The sequence below is a fragment of the Curcuma longa genome, chromosome 1 (genome assembly GCF_044706935.1).
Source record: "Curcuma longa cultivar G26 ecotype Majalengka, Jawa Barat chromosome 1, ITB_CL_G26_1.1, whole genome shotgun sequence".
NCBI lineage: Eukaryota > Viridiplantae > Streptophyta > Magnoliopsida > Zingiberales > Zingiberaceae > Curcuma > Curcuma longa.
This window is the reverse complement of record NC_133861.1, coordinates 11,208,464-11,225,374: the sequence shown is the minus strand read 5'-3', so window position 1 is coordinate 11,225,374 and position 16,911 is coordinate 11,208,464. Positions and strand designations below refer to the sequence as shown.

General features: G+C 34.0%; 1 protein-coding gene across 1 annotated transcript; it reads left to right on the top strand.

Moving 5' to 3' along the window:
* The first annotated feature begins 7,428 nt into the window (after positions 1–7,428).
* On the top strand, positions 7,429–14,409 carry LOC141836054 (pyruvate kinase 1, cytosolic). The gene is made up of 16 exons (XM_074723463.1): positions 7,429–7,633; positions 7,721–7,817; positions 7,925–8,022; positions 8,544–8,699; positions 9,509–9,586; positions 9,787–9,918; positions 10,916–10,996; positions 11,160–11,231; positions 11,314–11,403; positions 11,968–12,112; positions 12,221–12,309; positions 12,704–12,799; positions 12,901–12,968; positions 13,062–13,161; positions 13,387–13,446; positions 14,027–14,409. Exons 1-16 carry the CDS (start codon positions 7,565–7,567, stop codon positions 14,177–14,179), a joined length of 1,584 nt encoding a protein of 527 aa, XP_074579564.1. The 5' UTR covers positions 7,429–7,564; the 3' UTR covers positions 14,180–14,409.
* Positions 14,410–16,911: the final 2,502 nt, after the last annotated feature.

Below are 16,911 nucleotides of genomic sequence, written 5' to 3'. Positions count from 1 at the left end.
ACTGTTGCTTTAGCTTTACTCACGTCCGTCGCATATTTTTATGCGGGTCTTAGCAAAAAAGGATTGGGTTATTTTGGGAAATACATTCAACCAACCCCCATCCTTTTACCAATTAACATCCTAGAAGATTTCACAAAACCTTTATCTCTTAGTTTTCGACTTTTTGGAAATATATTAGCTGATGAATTAGTTGTTGTTCTTCTTGTTTATTTAATCCCTTCAGTAATTCCTAAACCTGTCATGTTCTTGGATTATTTACAAGTGGTATTCAAGCTCTTATTTTTGCAACCTCAGTCGCAGCTTATATAGGTGAATTCATGGAAGGTCATCATTAACTAGCTTTTTGAAGTAATTTAAATGGATCAAACCCACTAATTTATTGAGTTTTCTATTTTAATTTTTAAATTTAAAATAAATAAATAATTTTTCTCAACTCGCGAGCCAATCCAAGTCCGCCACGGACCAACCCACATGGGTCGCGGGCCAACCCGTCTGAACCCATCTTAAAATGGGTTGATAAAATTGTAACTCAATCCACCTAAATTACTTGATGGGGCGGGCCAACCCGACAGGTCTAATCCAAATTGACAACTATAACCGTGTATAATTATTTAACCATTCTCAAATATTATTCAATATTATTATTTTTCATCTAAATTTTAAATCAATCGAGTATGTTGCTACAGTTTCGTAACTACTATAGTATGAATTTCTACTATTTTTGCATATGAATATAAGGGCATCTCCAATAGAGGGGTATTTGAGAGGATATTTGGAGAAATATCCCCATATCTCAAATATCCCCTATTGGAGGGGATATTTGAGAGAACATTTGAAATCACCGGGCACAAAGTTTTGCCCGGTGATTTCCAATTAATTCATTATAAAAAATTAATATAATAATTAAAATTAAATAAAAAAATGAAAGGGTAGGTAGGGTGTGATTAATAAAATGGTAGTGTGATTTATAAATATTTAATTAATGGAATATTTAATATGATATTTGGAAGTGAGATAGGGATAATTGTGGGACCCATAAATATTTGATTTGTGGTATATTTGATTGTGAAAGTTAGGATATTTGAGGAATGAGATATTTGATTGATGATGTGGATGTGGGGACCACAAATATTTGGATGAAATATTTGGTTGTATTGTGGATGCCCTAAGTGAGATAGATAGAAAAAAAATCATTAGATATTAGATACGACTTGTGTATGAGAATCCATTTAGTAACTACATAACGATTTAAGATTCTCATAAAAGATCATCACACTTTAACACTTGGTTAAAAAACTTAGAGAAGTTACCTATATACTTATCATTGGGTGTGTTACTACTTGTATTAAGATGGGTGAATAGATGACATAAATATATTAATTGTAATATAGCCAAATATGTCATAAATCTTTCAATGAAAGATCATTAATGAATTTATGCATAATAAATATTAATTGAAAAAAAAGTCTCAATTCACTCACTAGTTGTTGAGTAAATTATTTTTAATGACATTGTGATTTTCATCAATGGAATAAATATTATTATAAATTGTAGGTCATATTATGATATCAGATATGATAAAAGGATTGATAAGTTGTAGGGCATTATGTCTGAGGTTGACTGTGCCTCTATTGGCAACATTGCACCATGTGTTAGTACAATAATGTCCCAAGTGATCATAGTTTGATTAGGTTCTCTCGATGTATTAAATAAAGAATTTAAGTTATGTTTATCTTGTATTTCAAACATATGTAAAGAAGCTTGATAGATTGCATATGGACCAAGAGGTCAAGGTCAATCAAAAGGTTTTTAGGTCATACATTGAGCTTGAAAAACTCATGACTTGAAAAGGTTGAGTTGGAATATTTTCGGACCAAGAGGTTGAAGCTGACTAGGTGCTTAATAAATTACTCATGGAACCAAAAAAATTATGACTCAATTGGGTCAAGTAGATTGTTGGACCCAAAGGTCGAGGTCAACTAGGAACCAGGTAGGTTCCTTGTGGAGTATGAAAGACCATAACTCTACTAGTTTATGTTGTGCTTAAGTTGATTGGTGATTTGATGGCATGAATGCCCAAAATGAGAACTAGAAGGTAAGATAAAGAATGCCATGAAGCAACTTTGGCAAGTTTGATACATATGAGGGACTAAAAGTCTAGCGAGATGAACATAAGAGCAAGAAATATCAACAACATCAAAAATTTAAAGATACATAAGTTGTCAAAGATTACAAGAGAATGCTATTTCAAGTTGTATTTAGGTAAGGTCTACCTGGTGGCTTGTATGAACAAGGAACAATGTGTTCTATCTTATAGTTGATGTTTCAACTCTAATTTAAATTACTTAGAACCTTTGAGCATATTTAGTTGACTAGAGATTATTTTCAATTAAAAGTATTAAGTCAACTAGGAAGTTGATTGTTTTGCTGGGAAATAAAATGGTTTTATTTCGACTACAATTGATTGGAGGAAGAACTAGCTAGTCAATTATTTCAAAGTAGGATACTCTTTATTGGGCTTAAGTTAAGTGAAGAGTATTAAAGCCAATGGAATCAAAATATCTCCACAATAACATGATATTATCCACTTTGGGCCTAAACCCTCATGACTTTATTCTTGGACTCTCCCCAAAATGTCTCATACCAATGGAGATATCTTCCATCCTTTTAAATTTATGATCTTTTTCATGTGTTTTAGATGTGAGACTATGTTTGCACCCTTGTAATCCAACAAAAAGGTTTTCAATTGATTGAAAAACTATCCTTAGAATAAGCTTGCTATTATAACTATTAGATGTTAGAGTTGACTAGAAGTTTAAATAGTCGACTAGAGATGTCTTGGGTTAATTGACAAACTAGTCATTAGCTAATAAAGTTATTGTCTTAGTCATTTGATTCGATTGAATTAGTTTAAGTTGACTAAGTGCTAGAATAATTGACTAAAGTGGTGTTTGAGTTAACTAGCAACTCATCATTAGTTTAGAAGGTATTCATATATGTATTTCAGTTGACTTAAGATAATTTCAATCAATTACAATCGAGTAAAAAATAGTCATTAATATACCTCATCTACATATAAGAGGTTGGATAGCATAAATAAATATACAAGGACCTTGAAAGACAATAGCAATCATAATAAAGTTCTCTCATTCCTTTTGTCCTTGAACTGCTTTCAATGTCTTTAGAAGTAAAACAACCAAAAAAAAAATCTAAACACAATTCTAACTCAACTATTTTACATGGTTTGGAACTGCCTATGAGTTGTCAAGTGAGTCATTCCTTGAATCCATTAATTGAAAAAAATTTCTCTTTTCTAAAGGTGGAGAAACCTCGTACAAATACACTATTCTTTTTTTTTAACATATAAGGAATGGAGTGTGAAAGAAACTGTTAATAGAAATGTAACTTGATTGGAAAAACTTTATCAATTTGGAGAGTAGCATAACAAAATATTAGCAAACGGGCACAAAAATGGAACAGTAGATGTGATGAAGAATAGTGAATCTATACTAGTAATATTTATAGAGTGATTTTGATCGCCAACACTCAATTGAATTATCTTACTAGCTAATCAACTAATCCATAGATCTCAAAACTTCATTTGTAAAAACATTGCTCATCTAGTCAACTCAAATCTGCCATCAATCAACCTTCATTAGTTGACTTAACTATCATCTGATTCACTCCTTGGATCAACCTTTAACTTAGTTTGTTGATTTGTGATTAGTTCTTCTAGTGACTATGCCATCAATCAACTATATGCATGATCAATCAACTGATTCAGATAGATTCACGATTGAATTTCTAAAAGACTAATGCGTGAGAAACCGTAAGTGTGTGATCATCTTTAAGTAATTAAAATATCATCCTCTCGAACTGTGTTATTGATTATCAATTATATACAAAGTAGGCTATCTAGATAAGTCAAGGGCAAGTAAATAGATGTAATAAGAAACTAAATTGAACTAGAAAACTGAATAAAAAATTGATTGAAAATCAAATCTTAAGAGAATTCTAGAATTTTAGTTTCACCATGATGAGTATCAATAATTCAACTATGATTCCCTCTCTTACAACATTAGATTATTCTTAAAGGTGAATTATCCTTAGGTAATCGATGTTTTCTGTCAAAATATAATGATGTGTTTATCCTAACGCAACTCTTATTCTCATAATAATTGAATCAGATTAAATCCTTTAAGCTCTTTGATAACCAATGTTATCCTTGAGAAAATTTGAACTACTTTCATGATAAAAAATTTAAGTTCAGCTCTATATATCTGAGATTATGGTTCACCTCTCAGTTCATTCCTTAATCTCTAGATCATACAAACAAATGCAAATATATTCATAATTATCAATGATTACTAAGCACACTAAAATTGAATCAAATGTAATCATGATATTAATAAGAGAAAGAAATCATAATTTTCAATGTTGATATGTCATCAGACTACTCCCTAATCCTAGAATAAAAAAACTACTCTATAGTATTGAATATACAATCCATTGAAATCAATAAAAGCATTCTACAATATGAGAATAAGATTAAGAAATAGAAAAACTCAATTGTAGATGTTTGTCGATATCTCTGGAAGATCTCCACGTGTTTTTTGATATCCAGAATCTTTTAGCTCCTTGGATGTCTTCGATGCAAGTTTCTCTTTGCTTTTCTGTCACAAGATGGATCCAAACCACCGCCCTTTGTTTCTTGTTATAGTTTTTCAAACCCTAGCAACTTTTCCAATATATTAGGGTGATGTTGAAAAGTAACCCTAATGAAACACAACTGTGGAACGTTTCATGGTCTAGCCATGGATCATTCTACCATGAATCTCATCATTGCTCAGTAGTGACCACGGCCATAGTACCTACCATGGGCTGATCGTGATTCTTACTGCTTGTTTTGGTTGGCGCTCCACGAGCTATATGACTTCTCAAATGATCCACGATCGTGGTGGCTACCATGGGATGGTCGTGGATCATTTTACGACATGTTTCCTTAAACTTTGCATCTCTAAGGATGCTCCAACGTTAAGATCTTCACGCCCTATCAATGTAAAACACATTGAATACAAATGCTAGAAGTTTACACAAAATATACTAATGTAATGTAACAAATATATGCTAAATAAGATTTTAAAAAATTATGTATAATTCACACAAATCAAAGACTGCTTCATCAATCAATTTTTTATACCATCAATTGATCTATCCTACATAAACAAAATCATATGGCCATTCTCAATCAATTTCAAACTCAAACTTACATATCAGTCGATTTAACAATCAACTTAGGCAACTATAGGATCTACTATTTAGTCAATTTAAGCCAAATTGAAATATTTTTCGACTAGTTATTAGTTGACTCAACTCATTTGATTTCAAGCAAACTAGTTGACTTTAACTTAAAATACTTCTTCTTTGATCAAGTACACTCCTAAAATTTCGACCCAAAAGTCAAAATATAATTCACTCGATCATTTATCTCACATGTCTTTACACTAACCATGCCTCTCCTCCTAAGACGTCCTCAACAAGCCTTCATTCGTAGAGCTCTACCTTCGAGTGCTACTTGATTTATGCTACTTGAGCTAACATCTTTTTAGACATGTAGATGATCTTCGACATCCGTTAGTCCTGCTAGGAGTTCCACCTTCAAGTCTTCCATGAGCTTTTGAGGTATTTTGCTCAAATGGTGAATTAATGGACAAATGTGTTTCAATTGTTTTTCTTTAGAGTGCACTAATATTTTCAAATATATCAAACTCTTCAAAAATACTATGTAAAACTTTAGGATAAAATTAGGGGTATTTCTACTAGTACAGTGAATATGCGTAAATAGACACACACTTCATATTCTCGACATGACGACGAAAATCTTGTCTCGTTTATACTATCAACACACCATTTTGGTTATCGAGATATCCCTTCGAGTAATAGACATACCTTTTTTGGTACCATTGTTATCGACTTAATCTTGTTACTCGTCGAGTTATCCTTTTGGATAATGATACACCCCTTCAAGTAAACTTATCCCTACAAATAAGAGTGTCGAGGTGAAGATGATGTCTTCTTTCCTTAAGCCGATATTGCTGTGTAAATGTGCTTATGGTTTATTGGCAGTTATCTCCCAAGATACAATGATCTACGATTTAAAATATGAGCACTTCAAATTTCAAAGTCCCGGCGAACTTTTGAAGCCTTATAACTCTTAAGAGAGGAAAGAGAGAAAAGAGTTCAAGAGAAGATGTTACAACTTAAGATTGAGTTGAGTAATTTGAGGAAAAATAACCTTGTTTAGTATCACAACTTAAGATTGAGTTGAGTAATTTGAGGATTAAAATAAACCACATAACTCAGTCCTCAATAACTCAGTCCCCATGTATCACAACCTTGTTTAGTATCACATCCTACTGAAAAATACAAGTGGCGTTATAATTGTCCTAACCAAATCATGTGCTTCCAACGAAAAGACCTTGGTAAAAGAAGTATGGAGTTTTCGAAACAGAGGAAAAGACCTTGGTAAAAGAAGCATGGAGTTTTCAAAAGCTTACCTTCAAAGTAGAAGAGTCCGGCCAATGACTTCCGGCAGCGTGGCCTAGCTGACGACGATCCCGCGTGGTAGTGTCTCGGCGGCGTGGCCCAGACGAATCGCGGGATCGCTAACCTTGGGACGGCGACGACAGCGTCTCGGTGGAGATCACACCGGCTAAAAGCGGCAGTGTGGACCGGCTGAAGGCGACGGCGACGGGGCAACAGGCGACGACCCATTGACTACATTTCTAAGGAAATTTCTCCGATCCCATAAATCGAGAAGTATTTCTCATCAGACACCAGGGTAAATCGGAAAGTGCTAGTCAGCCTAGAAGCTTAACATTTTGATTGCGCTTTTCATTTGAATTTTTTTTATATAAATACGCTCATAGTTGGGAATTAAACTGTAAATATTTAAATGACAACTTGAATTTTCTATCGCGACACCATTGTCCACAATTTAATTATATATATCGTAGCTAACTGAATATTAATTTGTTAAGATCTCGTTCATTTCAGACGTCAACTTGATTTTTATTTATTTATTTATTTTTTAATTAAGATGAACAAAGAAAAAACAAATTTAAAGCCCCGTTAATGTTGCTGACGAGATAAAAAACAAAGCGGCGTCTCTGGAAGGTTCTGAAAAGAAAAAAGTTGTCTTTTTCAGCGACCGAATCAATGCCCCCTCACCGATCCAGCCGGTCAACTGAAACGGGCCCCGCTCGGGCCCCACCTGCAACTTTTATTCCCCGTTCGGGTATCTGTCGTGCCGTAAACATCTTTAATAAACATCAATTAAAAATTATTTGTTCGCCCTTAAAATCATCAATTAAAAGTAATTATTTGTTCGCCTTTAAAATCTCCAGATCTCCAGTTTTAGTGATCGAGAGGAGCGAGAGAATATTCCCGTCATTTGTTGCCGCCGCCAACCCTAACCTTTCCCTCTCCTCCTCTCCGATCGCGATTTCGCCGTCTCTCCATTTCTCGGCTTCTCGCTGCCGGAAACTTTGATCAAAGAGGGAACATGCATTCGACGCACCTCCTCCTCGAAGAGCCCATCAGGATGGCCACCATCCTGGAGCCCTCCAAGCCGGTACGTATCTCTGCTTGTAATTTTGAAACAGGTTGGCTTTCAATCTGTTATCGCTTGTGTGAAAGTCTTGTGCTTTTGGCTCTGCAGAGTTTCTTCCCCGCCATGACTAAGATCGTCGGGACGCTCGGCCCCAAATCGCGGTCGGTGGAGGTGATATCCGCCTGCCTCAAGGCAGGCATGTCGGGTATGCTTCTTGTTATTCGCGTTTTCTGATGGGATATTCTTGCGCGCTGTCGTTGACTTGTCTGCTGTTTTGCTTATTTCTGTTGATTGGTTGTTTTGTCGTGGCAGTGGCTCGCTTCGACTTCTCCTGGGGGGACGTTGATTATCACCAGGAGACACTTGAAAACCTGAAGACGGCTATCAAGAGCACTAAGAAGCTGTGCGCCGTAAGGCTTTATCATCTTTCACCTAGTCAATTTATGACGCTTCTAATTGCTGGAATGCATTCTTTTTTCAAAAAAATTTCTTTTTTATATCCTGTTTTAAACGCTCATGGTCTCCTTGTCTTTTGATGGATATCTCATGTACTAGTGACAGAGCAGTTTGCTGTGCTTACATTCTTTTAAAATTTAGGTATATAGATATCTAATTTGAATCATAATATCACAATAGCACTCAAGGCCCCGCAAAAGACGTTTAAATGTGCCTGTAAAAATAAGTAAACCCTTAATATTGGAGAAAGACTAATGAGGATTGGGGCACTTTAACCCTATTATTCAAGATTGTGTTGCAATTTTGAGATAATCATGGTGGTTCTTTAGCTTCTTTCTTCTTAGAAGCTGTTCCTTTTTTACAAAATTGCCTGAGGATCTATCCACCATTAGATGAGACCAACCATTTTTTATTTTAATGATTTTCTTTTGTTAAAATGATAGTTGTAGTTATTACAACTTTTTCTGATATGCAGGTCATGCTAGATACTGTAGGTCCTGAGTTGCAAGTTGCAAATAAAAGTGAGAAGGCCATCTCACTCGAGGCAGATGCTTCTGTTGTTTTGACACCAGACCAAGAAAAGGAAGCATCATCTGAGCTATTACCTATAAACTTTAGTGGATTATCAAAGGCAAGCTATCTTCTTCCTTTAATTATATTCATTGGCTATTAAATTTTGCTCTCAATAACCTATTATCTGCATCTTTATTAAGCCTTGATATGGTCAATGCCATTTCATTTTTATGGAGGAGTTAGGTCTAATCATACGTTACCCAACCTATTGACTGTGTTCTTATGCTTTGAGGATTGATGGAAGGAACAAACATGATTTCCACACCTAATCTATATGCCCTCTCCTTTTGTTGATGATAATTTGAATGGTAATGAAAGAATGATATCCCCAAGTGTATGAACAAGCTTTATTAAGTATTTATTATGTGCCAATTAAATTAGCAATTCTCCACATGATATAAAAAGGTTTTACCATTTAAAACATTCTTATTTCCCTTATATGTCATACTCCATGACATAATTTCTCAAAGTCTACATAATTCTTCCAACAAGACATTAGTATCTGTTAAGATGGACTGATTAACTAATAATAATTTACATTTGATCTATTGGACGAATGAGGTCAAAGGACATAATTGATACACTGAACAAGTTTACTAAGTTAGGACAATTCGTATATTGGTAGGCATGAGAAACCCAATACATATGTATTGGGAAGAAAAAGATATGGTGTAATTTCAGCTTCATTTGGTAACACCTAGCACTTTTGCTAATTTTCTATTGCATAATATTTCTGTATGGGTGATTTGGGGAGATGCTCAATTCACTAGTTTTATCTTTTTTGTAGCTTCCATGTATTGAATTTGACAAACAGCATTAGTTCAATCTTAACCTGTTATGTTATTTTACGCTTCATGTTTGTTGCAGGCAGTGAAACCAGGAGACACAATATTTATTGGCCAATACTTGTTCACCGGAAGTGAGACTACATCTGTTTGGCTGGAGGTATTTCTTTTTCTCATCCAAAATTTTGGGTTGATTAGTAGATGACTCAGCAAATTGATTCAGTTTTCAGAGGCTAAATTGTTGCATAGCTTGTTACTCTGTGAAACTAAAGCTCTAACTGGGATGCTGGATTTGTAAGCTTGCCAAATTCCAAGTTTGATTTTACTGTCTTTTGCTTGACTACATCTGTTACTTTGCAGGTGTCTGAGCTGAAAGGTGATGATGTAGTCTGTACAATTAAGAACACTGCTACTCTGGCCGGATCACTTTTCACTTTGCACGTGTGCCAAGTCCATATTGATTTACCTACACTCACTGAAGCAGATAAAAACGTAAGGAATTTAGCATTATCTTTAGCATTGTGTTTATCATATTTTTTTAATGTTCCTAATATTGCTTGTAGACCCCAATTGTTGGATTATTGTTCTCTTTTGGTGTCTGTCTTTTCATTGTAAATTCCAAACCACTTCTCATCAAACATATTATTAATTTACTTAAATATTTTGATGAGTTAGAATAGTGATTAAATCATTGTTCATGTCTTCTTTTTGTTGAATATAAGTCAGCCTAGTAAACTTTACTTTTATCGTTGTAATGACAACTCTAGTTTCAATAATCTGTCCTCTTCTGGCCCTTGTTAATCTTGTATCCATTTTTATTCTATGAGCCGCTTTCTGTCACTTCTTTGTCACACCATGTGAATCCTTTCTATTGCTTTCATCCTCCATTAAAGAAATCTCACCCTTTGATTGAATTTCTAAATCCTGCAGATCATTCTTTGTCATGAAACTTATTTGGTTTAAGATTCTTGAGACTTACAAGCAAGGAACTGCTTGGTCTTTCCCTGCCTACTCTCGCCAAGTTCTGGTTCCCGTGAGTCATCTATGAAAGGCTACAATTCATTTTGCTAAATAATGAATATTAGTAAAGTTAGCACAAGTTTATTATTTTTATGGTTCGTTTGTTCTCAAATACTATCAATTGTAAAGGATTTACATTCAGTACCATCTTCAGATCTTTTTCACATTATTCAAATGTGTCCCAGGATTTGGTTACCTAGGTTGGACTTGTGCCAAGTGTTTCTTCATTAGATGCATTGCTTATGCGACTTCTTGTCTGGCAAATTTTTATTATTATACTATACAATTGTCATATAGTATATTAAAAAATAATTTGACAATTGTTTGTTTGCATACCCAAGTGCAATTACTAATATGAAAGAAGCAGGATTACTGGTATATGACTTGAAATTTTATTTGAATATACAGCTTCTAGATTGCTCATGTTTAATCGATAAATTTCTTTATTCTTTGACATGTCTATTTCCAGGCAATAAGTACATGGGGCGTCCGCAATAAAGTTGATTTCCTTTCATTATCTTACACAAGGCATGCTGAAGATGTTCGGGAAGTACGCTTTTCTGTTTGCATACTGCACTTATATTTCCTTTTGTGTGGTTATTCTCAAAGGATGTGGAAATATTTATTACTGCAAATTATTCTTGAAGGTCTTACCCCTGACTACTTGTTCACTTATCTAAAGAGATATTTTGGACCTTTTCTTATCAATGCAGGCCCGAGAATTTTTATCGAAGTTAGGTGATCTGAGCCAAACTCAAATATTTGCAAAAATTGAGAGTGTGGAGGTTAGTTACAGAAAGGATATTATGTAAATTAGACCTTTGTGAAGGAATTCATGATATGATTTTTGTTGTTTATTTCTTGCAGGGTCTAACCCATTTTGATGAGATTCTGCAAGAAGCGGATGGTATAATTCTTTCACGTGGGAATCTTGGAATAGACCTCCCACCTGAGAAGGTAGAGAACCTAAATAAGGCAGTTACTCTTGGTATAGTTACTCTTGCTGGGTATCATATCAATGCTATAAAATGCAATATGTTATAGAAATACATAAATCAAGAGAAATGTGTGCATTGATTCTCATGTAGTAATGATCCTCCTATTAATTTTTTTCTTGGATGATAAGTGTTGTTCCTTCTATTAAATGCAAGACAATAGTATTTGCTATGCTGTGATTCTCATGTTGATCTTCCAGCATGGGTGCAAGCTATATACGGATTCCAAATTATCTTAAAAATTTGACTTCAGTTTTTATTACTGTCCACCTTTTGTTTCTCAATAGCCCATAGTTATTTGCTTCCTGTTTGTTTAGATTTGAGCAACTGTTGGCATCTTGTTATGGAGGATATGAAATACTCAAAATGACTTCTATTTGTTATTTGTAAATCCTTGATTGTTGAAGCCAATCAAACTGTTATGTATAATATTTTGAATTTGTAGCAAACGAATTGCCTTTTGTATTTAACATTGCACATTCTTCTGGCAATGTTTTATTTTCTAATATTTGAGACATATCTGCAGGTGTTTTTATTCCAAAAGGCTGCTGTCTATAAGTGCAACATGGCTGGAAAGCCAGCAGTTGTCACACGTGTGGTTGATAGCATGACTGACAACTTGAGACCTACACGTGCAGAAGCAACTGATGTGGCCAATGCTATACTTGATGGTATATCTGGTTCCTATATTCTATATGTGATCATCTAGTTTATAGTTCAAGATGCTTTCATTTTGTTTTTATATAAAAAAATTAATTAGCAAGTTTAATTCTTTCCAGGTAGTGATGCAATTCTGTTGGGTGCTGAAACGCTCCGGGGATTATACCCTGTTGAAACCATTTCAACTGTGGGTAGAATTTGCTATGAGGTGAGGCTTCAATTAGATAAAAAGAATAGTTATGTTTGAAGTACAGAACGAAGATATTTTCTGAGTCCTGGTGACATATGAAGAGGTTTTCTCTTGTTCAAAAACATGAAGAGATGATAACCCATTGCCTTTTACTCATCCACGGCTAAGAGTATGTTTTAGGCTATTTAAATTAACCTAAATTATTGAGGGTGCTTTGGTTGTCTGGATATTGAAAACTTTGCTTGCAATAATTTTCTTTGATTTTTGATTCTGTTGCATTGTTTTTGAAGCTAGTAGTTTTGTTGTGTTTATTGAATCTTTTTTGCAATATGCATTTTTCTGTCTATTCCTTGCTCCCTTTTCTCATCACTTTGCTTCTTGCTTTTGGACCTTTATGGTACAATGTTTGCAGGCCGAGAAAGTTTTCAACCAGGATTTATACTTTAAAAAGACTGTTAAGTATGTTGGAGAACCAATGACTCACCTGGAATCCATTGCATCATCTGCAGTATGTTTTTGCCTTTTCATATATTAAACTCCCTCAGTTTGTGCACGTATCTTTATGGTTAGTGAACATGCTTGTGTACCATCCATGTTTTTCTTCTTCAGGTACGTGCTGCTATTAAAGTAAAGGCATCTATTATAATTTGTTTTACCTCGTCTGGTAGAGCTGCAAGGTGCTGTTTTACTTGAAGCCATTTGTATTAACAGTTAAATTGTGTTATCTACTACAAGTCCTTACATACATGAGGCTCTCCTTCACTATGTAGGTTGATAGCCAAGTACCGGCCCACTATGCCTGTCCTATCTGTGGTCATTCCCCGGCTTAAGACAAACCAACTTCGATGGAGCTTCACTGGTGCTTTTGAAGTATGTCAGCTATCATTACCAATTTTTTCCTTATATTTGTAGACCAAACTTGAGTTTAGACGCAAAAATTTGCACTTAGTCTCCAGCAATAATGAATATTCCATGCTTTTAAATGTGGCCTTGGCAGTGCTGTTGTTTGAACCTTTTTAAATAATCTATAAAAAAATTGTTATTACATATTAGGTTGTCTTGAGTCAAGACTAACGAGAGCTTATATGTTGGCAGGCTAGACAATCACTCATTGTTAGAGGTCTTTTCCCCATGCTGGCCGATCCTCGCCATCCTGTAAGTATTTCAACTTCTCATCTTAATAACTTAATTGTTGTGCATATAATACTGCAGTCATAGTTTTCCTGAGTAGAAAATTTTATGCACTTCTCTAGAACATCTCATTCTTTTTTTCTTATATATATATATATATTCAAAATGCTATTTTCTTCAGTTAAGTGACCTGGTATTTCACTTGTGTCCTGGAACATGGATCATTCTCTTCTCACATTTCTTAATTGTTCATTTCTCCTGCGCATTACTGTTGTTTATACAAGTTATTGTTATGCCATGTCAAATTTTTCGATAAGCTTTGCTAACACTAACAGATTTGGCATCCCTAGAAAATGCACATAGCTATTTTTAAATGTTTTATATAAGCAAAGGATATGCTGTAAGGTATGATTGAAATTTTTTCCATGTATTGTTTAGTAGAGAAAATATATTTCTTGCTGTCCAAAATATCCTGTCAAAGAGAAGTGAATCTTACTGGCCCACATCGTCCTCCCTTTTTTTCCCCTCATAATTTGCCCTTTCTTTTAGTCATCTGAAGTATGCAATCGTCCCTCCGGTTCTCAATTTGACTTGTTATATGCAGGCTGAGTCTACTAATGCCTCGAATGAATCAGTTCTGAAGGTTGCTCTTGATCATGGGAAAGCCTCTGGTCTGATCAAGTCTCACGATCGTGTAGTTGTCTGCCAAAAGGTTGGAGATGCTTCAGTGGTGAAGATCATAGAACTAGAGGATTGAAGAATTGTTTTCTCAATCTATAGTTTGTGGTTTGTTCACTTAGAAAATCATCAAATAAACTGTTATTCAGCCAAATTATACCATCTAAACTTGGTAAGATTTTGAGTTTTGTTTGTTGGGTTTTTGAAAAGCAAATATCAACGCTAATGTTATGCAATTGAGAAATTGCAAGACACTATATTTTGTAATTGTTACCATTGCTCATTCATACAGAAAATGTTGATTGTCTATACTTGTTTGTCTACCCATTTGGCTTGCTTAACTTGCCCAATTTGCTAGCTTGTTTAGGGCTTGACCACTATGATACCTTAGAGGCAACATATTAAAAGAGGGAATCACTATACATTATTATTGCAACTCAATCGCTTAATAAAATGACTATTTGTTTGTGCATTTGGTAGATTGTAATAAAACATCCTAAAGAATATAGTGATATTGTTGAAAAACATCATTAGCCATAGTGATCTTAAGAATAATACATAGACTTCATAATTAGTACGTGCTATATTTCTACTATATGATAACAACATATGATCGTGGTATCGTGATATCTACACAAACACGAGTGATGTTGGGAACAATCCATTAGATATGACTCACCATGAAAACCTATTTAGTAAGTTAATTAGTGTTTATATGGATCTCATAGTTCAAGGCTAGTACTTTTTAGCAATTAAGGTGAAATCCACCATTTCAGCGGTTCTTACACGATTAATTTCATGATCATTTATGAGGAGGTAAATTGAAAAGTTGCAGTTGGCTACGACGGAGAAAGACATTGCTTCAGTTTTAATAAAATTTGATTCTTGTCCACTTCAGTAATTTTGTTCAAAACTAGTACTCATCTTACAAGAGGATATATCATTGTACTTTGGTATTTGTTATTTTGTTCTTTAAAAGACTTGTATGTATACTTATTATTAGGCGGATATAAATTTCAACTACAAAATTTATTAAAATGTTTTAGAAAGTTCCATAAAATTTTAATATAATTAACAACTATTCTAAATTGGATCGATTAATCTAATTATGTTATCTTTCCCAGTAAACGGAGAAAGATACAGTGAAAGGATCCTCCTCGTTCATCTTCTCTGATTTTGCACATCCCTCTCAGTCTCTTCGGTATAGCCTTCCCGTTCTTTTTCACCCCTCCAAGTAAACAAGCCCTTCAATTAATGAAGTTCAACTCTAACCTGGAGTTCAATATTGAATTCGTTCATCATTTTCCTCGGGGCAACGGTGCAACTGTTAAGGTCTTCAAACGGATCTCAAAAATCTCAAGTTCTAGAGAGATAATTTTCCTTGAATTGGTGAAGGATTTTGCACAAATGAGTATAGAAATGGATAAAGTTGTACTTAAGAATGCTCCAAAAAATATCCAATATATCGCTCTAAAAATTTTACATATTATGGTCAATAACATACAACACATAGTACGTGAAGAAGTTGGAGATAAATATTTCTATATTCTTGTTGATGAAGTACGAGATATATTTTAATGGGACCAAATGGTTAGTATATTGAGGCTTGTGGATAATCATGAGATTTTGACAGAAAGATTTTTTATCATCAAAAGCGTTAGTGATACTATTTCATTGAATCTGAAAAAAGAGATATCAAATATTCTTGTTCATCGTAACCTCTAAGTTAAGAAATCAAAGGCCAAGTATCTGACGGTGCTAACAATGTGTGGCGCATAGAATGAACTTCATGCATTATTTCTTAGATATTATTTCTATGCATATTATGTCCATTGTTTTTCCATCGATTACAATTGACATTGATTTTTGCAGATAAAGATGTCAGTGTTATTTGAAATTTTTTTTCTTATTTGAATAATATTGTCAATATTGTCACTTCTTCTACTATGCGCATTGATGAGTTACATATTGCACAGAAAAATGAAATTGAGCATATATGTCAATTGGAGATCATAATTCTAAAAGTGGAGCCAATAAAATTGGTAATTTACAACGAGTAGAAGTTACTCATTGGAATTCTGACTATGACTCAATAAAAAACTTGATAGGTATATATGTTACAACTTATAAAATTTTTAAAGTTCTTAGTGATCACTCCTCAAATGGAAAAGCTAAGGTTGAAATTCGGAGGATTTACAAAAACATGATGAATTTTGAATTTATGTTTATTGCACTTAACGTATAAAGTTACAAGAACGTAACAAACAAATACTTTTTGTCAAATTATTCTAATTTTTTTTTAAAAACATTTAGGTTGCTATTACATTTGTTTCTACTATCAAAATTATCCTTAAAAATTTAGAAAATACGAATACGTGTGGAAAAAATTTCTTCATAAAATATTTTATTAATTTTTTGATAATAACACATAATACATTAAATTCAAACTTCTAACTTTAATTTCTAAATGCGTCCTTGTTGAGATTGGCCAGAGAAAAACTTGATTATTTTTTAATGTAATTTTACCCCTTAATTTTTTTGTTAGAATTTTCATAAATGTTACCATATGCATGCATTTATATTTGCATGCTGCAATCAAAGGATGCTAGGCATTTGGATTGGCCGCCGTATGCGCTTTTCGATTTACTCGATGGTCGGTGGGAAACTTCTGCCCGGACAGATTCTCAATCGAGTTCAGTAGACTGACTGGGATTTATCATTTTTTTTATATTTACATGCCATAAATGTCCTTTTACGTATAGTACAACCACCAGATAAATCATTCGGTCCCATTCTTAAATTCCTCGAGTC

What these genes read in the sequence shown, in the direction of transcription:
- LOC141836054 (XM_074723463.1), top strand. Translation starts at nt 7,565, where the DNA reads ATGCATTCGACGCACCTCCTCCTCGAAGAGCCCATCAGGATGGCCACC. An exon ending in TCCTGGAGCCCTCCAAGCCG is followed by an intron (nt 7,634 to 7,720) that starts GTACGTATCTCT and finishes TTGGCTCTGCAG; the next exon opens with AGTTTCTTCCCCGCCATGAC. An exon ending in AATCCATTGCATCATCTGCA is followed by an intron (nt 12,800 to 12,900) that starts GTATGTTTTTGC and finishes TTTCTTCTTCAG; the next exon opens with GTACGTGCTGCTATTAAAGT.